General features: G+C 45.8%; 1 protein-coding gene across 1 annotated transcript; it reads right to left on the bottom strand.

Annotated features, from left to right (window-relative positions):
- Nucleotides 1-261: 261 nt before the first annotated feature.
- Nucleotides 262-1,517, bottom strand: LOC103635914 (peroxidase 5). Its single transcript, XM_035961808.1, has one exon. It carries the CDS (start codon nucleotides 1,422-1,424, stop codon nucleotides 780-782), a length of 645 nt encoding a protein of 214 aa, XP_035817701.1. The 5' UTR covers nucleotides 1,425-1,517; the 3' UTR covers nucleotides 262-779.
- Between the last annotated feature and the right edge of the window lie 11,214 nt (nucleotides 1,518-12,731).

Here is a 12,731-nt window from a genome sequence, read left to right as displayed (position 1 = left end):
CTATCCTAAGATCGTCAGGAAAACACTACGGTGAATTTTGGGTGATGAAGATGCAAATCTTTGGAATATGTGACTTTGACAATATATGTTTGAATCGTCTGGATTTATCAAAAAAAATGAGGAGGAAAGCAATAGAAATCCCATTCTTCTGTGTTCTGTTGTGTTGATGCGGTAGTTTTATCTTCACAAAATTGACGCGGTAATTTGGTACTATTTTAGCTTTGGTATTTCATTTTTTAGAAATATGAGGAAAACGTTTTATTACAATTTAATTAACATATAGTTATATATGTCAAATTTCTATTAAACTTTACCGCATTATATATGAAATTTTGGCTACTAGGATTACCCTTTACAAATAATGGAGCCGCAACTGCTAGAAAGTTGGTTAGCTAGTAGTGTGGGTTGACGACGAAGCACTTCTCTCTGATCTCTCCCTCGTCGCCGGTGAGCACCTGGACCTTGCCCATCTTGACCATGGCCTGGGCGAACTTGACCTGCCACGCCTTGTCGACCGCGGCGTTGAAGTGGACGATCCCGGCCGTCCAGGGGTTGTGGAGCAGCGTACTGTCGGAGACGAAGAGGACCCTGTGCGCCAGGACGTTCTCGAAGTACTGGGTGTCGAAGGTCGCCGGCGTGACCGGGTCGAGGGGCACCACGGTGGGGTCCATCTGGCCGTCGCTGGACGGCCACGGGCAGCGGTGCCTAAGGTGCTCGGCGTAGGCCGGGTCGAGGGACGGGTCGGTCCGCCCCAGCTGGCCGCTGAAGTTGTAGAGGCGCTACGTGAAGGAGGAGCAGTGGGAGCGGCCGATGGTGTGCGCGCCGGAGAGCGTGACCATGTCGTCGGCGGAGAGCCCCTTGCGCCGGAAGCTCTCGACGAGCTCGGCGACGTCGTCGGTCGGGGCCGGGACGTTGTCGACGAGCACCTCGTCGGCTCGGGACACGCGGCCGTCGCGGCGGCCCGAGGGGACGGCGTAGTCGATGCCGCCGGCGAGGTGGGCGCCGTCGTGGGCCGCGAACGCCACGACGTCGGCGCAGGAGACGGTGCGCGGGCAGTGCGCCTCGAGGACGGCCTTGGCGTCGTCCACCACGTCGAAGCCGCGCATGCTGGGGTTGTTCGCCACGGAGTCCTTCTCGGCCACGTTGCCCGGCATGGAGTCCAGGAGGATGGAGCCGTCGCAGCCGCGCACGAAGCAGTCGTGGAAGTGCATGCGGACGAGCCCCGCGCCGACGCCCGAATCCCGGGCCAGGCCGCGCTGGACGGCGTTGCGCACGATCTCCTCGGCCTGCGGGCACGAGTGCTTGTAGAAGCCGACCTCCAGTTCCGCCGGTGGTGGCCAGGCGTGCGCCACCGCCACCGAGGAGGCGGCGGCCGCGAGCGCCGCCAAGACGACTGTCGTTGCCAGCCAAGCCGCCGACCCCATGGTGGAGGTGGACGATGGAAGCTGCTTTGCTTTTGCTGTGTGTCTGAGAATTGAAGCTGATGAGGAAGAATATGGCACTGATCTATTTATAAAGTGGAAGTAGCTGCATGATGTCGCGGTTGGATGGAGTAGAAGATGGCGGTGGCGTGTGCATGTCATATATATGCACCCGGTCAACAAGTGAGTCCCAATCATATCATGGCATTTCCCCTATAATGTGTGCTAGGCAGTAGACCCTCCTTCCATGCACCGTCGTATCGTTGAAATTAAAACTACGTACTCCCAAAGTCCTAACAACATCTGCAAAACATGCATGCACCTTGTCTTGTTCTGAATTAATTGCCACACGCATCGAATTCTCAAAAGCAAGAGAGAGTAGACGGACCTCGGCATAAAAACCGAACACCAAAATCGGAAAAACCAGAACTGAAATCGAAAAAATCGAAATTGGTCAGACCGGCTTATTTTCCAGTTATCATTCTTTAGATGTCCAGCCTCGACTTCCGATTTTGTTATCACAACATTAGCGCATTAACCCAAAGAATGTAAGGCAACAACCGCTATGCAAGCAGTGTTTCTGTGCAAGCGTGCAAGCAAACCATCTGATCCATTAGATTACGATCCAACCACAGATACAACTATGATTTGTTACAGATTTTTTTATAAAGATTATTGAGCTAGTGGTGGAAGGATTTAAGTGTTAAATGTGATTTACGGTTAAATCACGATCTAATGGATCAGATGATTTACTTGCACGCTTGCATAACAGTCGTTGCCAAGAATGTAAACTCGCGAATAGATCCGCATGCGAATTGCAACTTGAAATGCAACCAAAGTATACGTGTTACCGAGAGACAGAGACTTGGTAGCATAACACCGTAGCAGGAGCAGCTATATATCATGCATAATCTCACGCAAAAGCAGAGTTGTTAAGAGAAAACGACGGTTGCTTTAATTAGAAAATCCTCTGAAAGTAACAATAACTTCGACGAGGTCATGACCACCGTACCGGCACAAATTGCCCTGGAGGACGGTGTCAACAAACTATTAAGTTTTATTTAGAACTTTTCTTGTTTCTATCTTTTCGCTCGCACTTAGTCAAGACATTTGGTGATCGTTTTATCATTTCATACAAGAAAGTCGGGATATTATATACATCTGTAAATTATTCAAAATCTTTTTTTAAATCTTTTCTTTAACGTGTACCTTGCACTTAGTCAAGAGATTTGGTGACCTTCTAAGATCATTTTATCATCATTTCACACAAGAAAGTCGAGAACTCGAGATATATTCATATATACCCTGCACCCTTCTCTCCCAAAGGCAGAAAGCGCGTGATGATGATTTGATCAAATCCCACGCAAATTTTAAATCTTCTGTAGATTATAACTAACGGCTTGATCGTTAGATCGAGGTAACTAGTACTATACTTAGTCAACCTTGACATCTTCTCTCGCTCATTAGTAGGCAGCTGCTGCACATTAGTAGGTAGTTGTAAGTTGTAACTATATATATATATATATATATATATATATATATATATATATATATATATATATATATATATATATATATATATATATATATATATATATATATATATATATATATATATATATATATATATATATATATATATATATATATATATATATATATAAACACGAGCCATGTGCTTCCAATAACTAAAGTAAGCTCAGGTCAGATGGTGCCATACAGTCGAGCCAGACCAGGTTCGGGCGTATATAAAAGAAGACCCGGAACAGTAGGGTTCAGTTTTTCACGTCCCGCCCCCGATTCATGAGCGACGGTTGCCCGAGAGCGTGCACGTGGAACGGCGGCGGTTGCCCGAGAGCGTGCATGGTGACGGACCCGCGGCCGGTAGCTGCGGTGGATATGGCACGCCGACCCGGACGCGCGGTGGCGGCGGTTCCTAGATCGGTGGCGTGGTGGCGGTGGCTCCTCAATCTAGAGGGCAAGCGACGGCGACCCCGGGGCCCCGAGGCGGGCAAGAGGCAGCGACACTCCCAAGGCGGGCGAGCAAGCGGCACCCCCCGACGTGCGACTAGCGACGGCACCACACGAGGCACGAGGTTCGAGCGGCGTCACGGAAGGCACGAGATGCGCGCAGCAACGGTCGCGCGTGACATCCTCCGATCCGTCGCAGTTCGGGCGGCCCGAGTGATGACCTCCATTCGTTCTTATGTCCTCGACGGCGTCCTCCGATTCGTGTTATGTCTTTCGATTATTATATTTTATGCCTACCACCTGCACTATTTACGCTAAAAACTGTACGATTTTATGCTTGAACACGGAGTCCGTATATAGTTTACTGTATGCATATTTTTACATTGGAAGTGTAATTCCTTGATTTATGTTGTTTGTAATTACCATAAAAAACCAAATCAAATCATTTATGTTTTTAACTGTCAGATTTTTACGTCTGCCATAAAATTGTCCCTAATTCCCGTCTGTTCGTAATTACCATAAAAAATCAAATCAAATCACCTATTGTTGGGGACTTGTTCTCAAATGCTATGAGTTAAGAACAAGGCAACACATAGAATGTTAAACGTTAATGCCCTTCGTCCTTCGAGGCATTATTTCCCTTAGGATATAATGATCTTCGGACGAAGGTTATGAAGGACATACCTTCATCAGTACAACGTATGATAACAAAAGAGAATCATATGGAATGTAAAAGATAACATGAATAATTATGTATTATTACCGACTCATTTCTATTTTATTATCATAGAAAAATAGAAATGATATCAAATTACAAATGTACCTTCGACTTGAAAGAAGGTAAGGGTACAAGCGTGACACAAAAGCAAATGCCCAGTCAGCGTGAACAGTACGGGAGCACTGTTCATCTATTTATAGGCACGGGACGCAGCCCATGTAAAATTACACCCATGCCCTTTACATTTGCTAATGACTCTATAGTGATCCATCGAGGTCTAAATAGTCTTTTCCCTTTTAAGTCGGTTCCCTTTTCTGCTATCATGCCGAAGCTCCCCTGCGTATAGCTTCGGCTCTGCGCCAACCTTCGTATTCTTTGTGCTTCTTCACGCTGTGGTTCTGATCCGAGTCCGAAGGTACCTGTTCATGTATTATACTCCAGAAACATTGTTAAATCATGTTTTTGAGGACCTTCGGAAGACGAAGGCCCCCAACAGTAGCCCCTCGCAATGTTAATTTGTTAGAATAATGAATTCAGATTGCGATATGGACGAAGGCCCTAAGCCGAAGGTCCGAAAAAACACCTTCCCTTTGCTAGAATAGCAACAGTCAATGACAGGCGAGGCCCTCCAACTTGGAGTGCGCTGGGCGTATAAATAAGAACTCACCTCGAGCACATTTGGTACGCCTGCTTTGCTTTGCTTGATTTCTCAGCTCTTGCTTTCCAACAGTTGCTTAGTTTCTTAAATTTTCTGAGCTTCGGATTTAAGGACATATTTTCGTCAGTTCCGAAGATAAGATGTCTCAAGACAAGAAGACAGTTGCTGAAATGAAGCTAACCGAAGAGGAGAAGCTTCTTGAGGAAAAGACTGCTTGATTCATTGAGTCAATTGCAAAGACAAATACAGAAAAGTTTACAAAAGAAATTCTAGAAGGCTTATCTGAAGATACCGACGACAGCGATAGTTATGATGCGGAAAGTGGGGGCGAAGACTCCGAAGATCGGCCCTGGCGACCAAGTCACGCAGTCTTCGGAAAATCGACTATCAGACAGAGTCATCTTGATAATATGAGAGGAAGGTATTTTTGAGATATGTCTATTGTGAGGGCTGACAACGGAGACAGGACTGTTCCTGTTCCCGAAGAAAATGAAGTCGTAATCTACCGAAGCTTCTTCAAAGCTAGACTTCGGTTCCCCCTAAGCAGATTTTTGGTTGAAGTTTTAAAGATTTATGAGATTTTCCTTCACCAGATTACTCCCGAAGCAATTATTAGAATGGGGATCTTCGTCTGGGCCGTGAGAAGTCAAGGTCTAGAGCCAAGTGCAAAATGCTTTTGCAGCATGCATGAATTGTGCTATGAAACGAAAGCCTGGGGTAAAGAACAGTACCATACCAATTTTGGTTGCTACAGCTTCGTTGCTCGTTCTGGCTCAAGCTACCCAGTACCAACCTTTCGAAAGAGATGGCCCGGAGCCTGGATGGAGGAGTGGTTTTACGTGAAGAATGATTTAAAAGCAAGAGAAGATATTAAAGGAATCATCATGTGTCCCATCTGGTCGCGCTTCGGCCTCCGAAAGCTGAAGGTAGAGATTGATGAGGCAGCCGAAGCATGCCAAAGGGCCTTCAGCACAGTCTGCGCATTTATTGGGACAAGGGACTTAGTCCAAGAGCACGTGGCCTGCAGGATATGGCCATTGATAGACAACTGGGAGATGCCAAAAGAGACCATCAGCAAACCTAACAAAGGTGGTTTGGTTCGATTGAAATATACCTTCAGGTTTAGAGACCAATTTATCGAACCATACGATGACTGGCTGAAGTGTGTTGAAAACACTAGTGATGAACTACTTGGAGCCTACTCCAAGTCTAAAGATAACACACTATCTGCGGCCTTCGGGAGCCGAAAAAAGAAGAGGCTAAATAGAGTTTTTGATGCTATTGGATTTATGTATCCTGACTACCGCTACCCGCCACAGGGGCAGAAGAGAAAGAGTGCAACTTCTGGGAAGGATGCTGCTTCAGCTGCTCCAAGCGAGCCCACGCCGAAGAGGAAAAAGGTGAAGGTTCTTACTCGCCGACCGCGCTATATTGAACCGGCCACAGTGCCTGAATTTGGCGGTGAGACCTCTTCGGCTACTGAAGCCAAAGAACCTGCGCTTACGCAGAGGATTGAAGAGCCGGCTGCAATGGCAAAGGCATCCTCAGCCAAATTAGCTGAGCCGAAGGCCGATAATATTGAAGAGATAGGAGTCGAAGGAACAAAAATATTAGAAGTTGTAAGCCCTTCGGCAGAAGTGACAGTGCCGAAGGTGCAAAAAGGTCTTACAGCGACCCCCAAGAGGAAAAGGATGACCAGTGTACTAGATGTGCTGGAGACGATAAAAACTTCAAGTTCTACTCTAGGGAAAACTGCCGAGGCTTCAAAAGCGCAGACTGAGACAAAACTGACCGAAGCCGAAGCTACAAAGAGCCAGGCCGAGACCGAAGCTGGGCCTTCAGAGCCCGCCAAGGAGAAATCCTTGGAAACCGGAGAAAAGGAAACGGAAAAAGAAGCTGTAGAACAAATTCTGCCTGAAAAAACTGCCACTCCTACTCCCGAAGCACCTTCCGCAGTTCTTGATTATATTATACGACATGCTTCGGGAAAAAGATTATCTGAAGAAGAGATTTTTGAAGCTAAACACTATGCCCGAGAACTGAAGTATCCGAAAGGGGCCTTAGTGTTCAATGGCACAGACGAAGATGACTTCTTATATTGCCTCCTAGACAACAAAGAATTATCTGTCTGCCGGGAGATGGCCAGAAGTATGGGGTTCCCGAAGCTTGAAGCTGGCCTCTGCGCTATGACAAAGGACGATCTTACAGATAGCCTCGCATATAACAGTCTGAAGGTACAAAAATTGTATAATTGGAAGTTTATAAACTTTGAATTATTCTTTTGCTCTTATACTAATTCTTTTCATATAGGGTTTAATACTTAGCAACGCCTTGAGGGCGCAAAAGAATGCCGAGGACGAGAGCTACACTATTGCTTTCAACAACATTCGAACAGAGGTTATTAAGCTGAGGAACGAAGCTTTAGAAAAAGATAAAATTCTACTTACATTGGTAGACAAGGTAAAAGGGGATAAAGCTAACTACAAGACCCAATCTGAAATCCAAAGGAACGAGATTGAAAACCTCCAAAAGCAACTGGCCGAAGCTAAATTGAAATGCACTATTGCCGAAGCTGATCGAGATGCTAGTGACTACTGGAAAAATTATTGGGAAAAAACAGTTGCAGAACTTCGTTCATCAAAAGAAAGATGTTATGAAAAGTCTGTGGAATGTGTGAAGAAGATAAAAACTAGCTTCGCCAATGTTGGCGCATATTCAAGTGAAGATAACTTCATACGGGGCGATCCCGAAGGCCCAATTGATTGGATCAGCAGCGAGGCCGAAGCCTTTGAGGAGATTTTGAGTGACCGTGGGGACGTTTGTGCCTTCACTGGTGCGAGGGGAATTGCAGCTATTTTGGAGAAGTCAGGTTGCGATCATGTGAAAACTTTGGCCCAAGCCGAAGCTGCTTTATCGGTTGACGATACGAAGGACCCCTCGGCCGAAGCAAGCTTAATAGGCGAAATTTTTTTACTGACATCTAAGAAAATGGCGGCCGAGGGATGGCCCATGAAATAATAAAGAAGAGCGAAAAAGATGCCCATGACGCTAGGGAAGCAACGAAGGCAGCTGAAAAAGCTGCGGAACTCGAAAGGCGAATAGGTATTGCTTAATGGGTTTTAACTTTATTGTTTATTTTTGTGACTTCAAATTGATTTATGTTTTCTACCGCAGCTGAACTATCTCCTCTCCCCAAGCCCTTCGAGTCATTGGCCGACCTAGAGGCAAAGGAATCAGCAGAAATTATTAGCATGGCCGAAACTATTATGGACGAAGTTGTTACCCAACTGCTGACCGAGGCTGCAGATAAAGTTTTGAAAGAAGAAGAATAACTATTTGTAAAAACATTGCCAGAATATGAATGTAACACTTGCTGAACTATGTTTGTAATATTTGGTGCTCATGGGCTTTGAATGTAATATATGAATGGTTTTGTAATTTATTTCTTTATGATGCATGAAACTTTTATGTACATACCGTTTTTGAGCCTTCGGCGAAAAAAACACCTTCCCTTCTTTTCATGCTTCGTAAAGAAGATCTTTTATGCTTCGTGAGAAATCCTCCAATCGTCGCAAAAACATTAATGCTTCGTCAATAATGGATTTTTTCCTCCTCATCAGAGTACTTCGTAAAAAGTCGTTCAAGCATTGCCAAAATATTAATGCTTCGTCAACAATAGATTTTTTCCTCCATATCAGAACTGATGAAGCTGTATTTCTTCAAAACTTATTTTGTGCCTTAGCACAATTTCACTTTCTCGAAGCATTCTCCGAAGGTCAACATTGTATCCCCTTCTTGTGCCATTGATGCAATATGATGTATGATGTTAGGTTATGCAAAATGATGTGATGATGTTATGCTATGCAAAATGATATTTGTGCCGAAGACACACACGTATCTCCATAGTGGAATACACAATCTCTTTGCCGTTTATTTTTCGGCTTCACCGCTTATTTTTTGGTGTATCGGCGCTGACTTTTCGCTGTAAGTTCTGCATTTCCTTAGGAACGTCTTTTGAACTTCTTCGCCTTCTATTTCGGCAGTATTCGCGTTGACTTTTCGCGCTTCGCCTTATATTTCGGCGGTATTTGGCTCTGCATTCCCTTTGAAACGACTTTTGAGCAGAAAACTTACACTGCACTCCCTTAGGAATGACTTTTTGTAGCTTCAGCAAACTTACACTGTGTTCTGTAGAACGAATTTTTGTAGCTTCGACAAACTTGCACTGTGCTCCGTAGAATGACTTTTTGTAGCTTCGGAGATACTTGTAATTTTTAGCCGCGCGTTCTCTTAGAAACGACTTTTTGTGCTCCAGCGACTTTTTTAGACTCCGTAAGTTTGTAGAGAAGATATATTTTTATTATGGCAAAAACGAAGCTATTACAAGGAATTGAAAATGACACGAAAACTAGGTTTTTGATAACTGTTCCTTAGTAAGAAAGAAAATGACAATGAATATAAAAACTGTTTCAGGGGTAGGATATCTCTCAATAAATATGCTCTAATTCTGGCACAGTACTGTTGACTATGCGAGCTTCGGACTCCTCCCTAAAATCTCGCTGATGGTGGGCCTGTTGGCTCCCTTCTGGCTGCTGTCCTCGTGGATATGCAGGTTGTAGTGGTGGCGGAGGTGGAGGTTGTGGCCAAGATGCTTGTGGCTGGCTAGCCGAAGCAACAGATGCTGCAGGATGGTTACCCACATACTCTGGTATGTAGGGTGAGTGATACGAAGCAATGTGCATGACTTGCTTCGGCTGGTTCTGTTGAGCTGCGACTTCTGCTATTTCCTTTTGTTTCTGAATGGTGACATGGCACATCCTTGTAGTATGGCCCTTGTCCTTACCACAGAATAAGTAATAAATTTTCCTAGGTTGATCCCCAAACCTTCCTCCGAAGCCCCTGGCGCCTCTGCCTCTTGGAGCTGGCGGCCGAAGATAGCTTTGTTGCTGCCCCGAAGCTTGCGAGGAATATTGTGGCCTCTATTGCTGACTTCCTCTGTTGTCACTCTGAGTGGAGTGGATTGACCTGACATGCCTTGGGTGGATTATCCCTTCGAAGCCCCTGGTCATCTCAGAGAACCTGTAGGCTTCCTCCCGTCTTTGACAAAAATCATTGTCAGCGCGGATGTATTCATCCATCTTTTGAAGCAGCTTCTCCAAAGTCTATGGAGGCTTTCTGGCAAAATACTGGGCAGTAGGTCCTGGACGAAGCCCCTTAATCATGGCCTCAATGACAATTTCATTGGGCACTGTAGGCACTTGTGCTCTCAGGTGCAAGAACCTTTGGACGTATGCCTGGAGATACTCCTCATGGTCTTGCGTGCATTGAAACAAAGCCTAAGCTGTAACTGGCTTCGTCTGAAAGCCCTGGAAACTTGTTACCAGCATATCCTTGAGCTTCTGCCATGAAGTAATAGTTCCTGACTGAAGAAAAGAATACCATGTTTGGGCCACATTCTTAACTGCCATGATGAAGGACTTGGCCATGACAACTACATTGCCTCCGTATGAAGATATAGTTGCTTCATAGCTCATCAAAAACTGCTTCGGGTCTGAATGCCCATCATACATCGGAAGCTGAGGTGGCTTATACGATGGGGGCCATGGCATAGCCTGCAGTTCTGCTGCCAGGGGAGAAGCATCATCAAAAGTAAAGGTACCATAATTAAAATCATCATACCATCCATCATCATCGAACAAGCCTTCTTGATGAAGCTCCCTGTGTTGGGGCCTTCGTTCTTGTTCAACTTGAGCAAGATGGCGTACTTCTTCAGTGGCTTCGTCAATCTGCCTTTGAAGGTCGGCAAGTCTAGCCATCTTCTCCTTCTTCCTTTGTACTTGTTGATGAAGCATCTCCATGTTTCTGATTTCTTGGTCCAACTCGTCCTCCTGGGGTGTTGGACTACTGGCCTTCCTCTTCTGGCTTCAGGCCTCTCGAAGAGAAAGGGTCTCCTGGTTCGGGTCCAGTGGCTGCAGAGCGGTAGCCCCTGTCACTGAACCTTTCTTCGGTGGCATGACGAAGGTCAGTGCTTGCCGAAGGTGGTCGAAAAGGATTCACCGGAGGTGGGCGCCAATGTTGGGGACTTGTTCTCAAATGCTATGAGTTAAGAACAAGGCAACACATAGAATGTTAAACATTAACGCCCTTCGTCCTTCGAGGCATTATTTCCCTTAGGATATAATGATCTTCGGACAAAGGTTATGAAGGACATACCTTCATCAGTACAACGTATGATAACAGAAAGAGAATCATATGAAATGTAAAAGATAACATGAATATTAATACTGACTCATTTCTATTTTATTATCATAGAAAAATAGAAATGATATCAAATTACAAATGTACCTTCGGCTTGAAAGAAGGTAAGGGTACAAGCGTGACGCAAAAGCAAATGCCCAGTCAGCGTGAATAGTACGGGAGCACTGTTCATCTATTTATAGGCACGAGATGCAGCCCATGTAAAATTACACCCATGCCCTTTACATTTGCTAATGACTCTATAGTGATCCATCAAGGTCTAAATAGTCTTTTCCCTTTTAAGTTGGTTCCCTTTTCTGCTATCATGCCGAAGCTCCCCTGCGCATAGCTTCGGCTCTGCGCCAACCTTCGTATTCTTTGTGCTTCTTCACGCTGTGGTTCTGATCCAAGTCCGAAGGTACCTATTCATGTATTATACTCCAGAAACATTGTTAAATCATGTTTTTGAGGACCTTCGGAAGACGAAGGCCCCCAACACCTATGATCGTAACTGCCAGATTTTTACGTCTGCCATAAAATTGTCCCTAATTCCCACTGGCGTTCTTAGTTGGACTGATATTATATTTTTTATCAATTATGTACACGGTGTTAGTATTTATACGATGTTGTATATGAATTTATGCTCTATGTGACTCATGTTATCTAGTTTTTTGTGCGCGTGCAATGTAAAGGAAAATATAATCCAAAATTTGCGCGCATGCAATGGAAACTCCCAAGATTTGGCATAATTTTTGGATCTACATAAAAATAGAAACTGTCAGTGGGAAGAATTCCACCGGCCGGGTGGCGGAACGCACCCGCCCTAATCCTAAGAATGAGGAGGGGCCCTAAGCGGTTTGTCTGTCTGTTGGAAGGTGGATGAATACACGAGGACACGAGGGTTTAGAGTGGTTCAGGCCGCCGGAGCGTAATACCCTACCTCCACTGTGTGTATGATGTATTGAGTATGAGTATGAGCGTGTGTGAACTTGAGAGTCTGTGTATACCCCCCTTTGTAACGCGATGTGCCTTCCCTTTTATAGTTTAAGGGAGGCACGTACAAGGGTGTTGAGCCCCGACATGCGGGCCCAGGAGCATAATGAAAGGAATACATTATGTGAGTAATTAATGCTAATAACACCTGAGTAATCACCGGGCGCCATGATGACCGCAATCCACACAGTATTGATGGGCAGTTACCGTACGAGTAATACCGGAGTAATGGTGAGTAACTGTGCGGCCCACGTATCGTGGACTGAGCACACTGTCAGTGGAATGGACATGCGTATGTATTATCCATCATGAAGGCGCGCGTAGCCCAGAGGCATCACGCCGGGTTCCGCCCGTTGGCTTATGCCGCGCGCAGTACGCCACGTGGCAGCATCGGGGCTCCGCCTGAGCAGGGAGCAAGAGTGTATGCGGATAGGTCCGGAGCGCACCAGAGCAGGTCCGGACACGTGTCAGCTCCGGACCCCCGCCTGGGCCTTAAGTAAGGTCTTGGGACCCTACTGTGGGGGTCTGGATCCCATTCTAGAGGTCCAGTCCGTACACGTGGGGGGTCCGGTCCGTACACGTGGGGGTCCTGAACCAACTTGGAGGTCCAGACTGTATATCCAGGGGTCCAGCACTTTCCCATGGGGATCCGGACTCATTGTTGACGCCTTGGAGTATATCACTTTATCTGGCCACGTAGCGGCCCCGAAGCCACCCACGTGGTGGGGTCAGG

Source organism: Zea mays, chromosome 8 (assembly GCF_902167145.1).
Source record: "Zea mays cultivar B73 chromosome 8, Zm-B73-REFERENCE-NAM-5.0, whole genome shotgun sequence".
Lineage (NCBI taxonomy): Eukaryota > Viridiplantae > Streptophyta > Magnoliopsida > Poales > Poaceae > Zea > Zea mays.
This window is presented reverse-complemented; position numbering and strand designations above follow the sequence as displayed.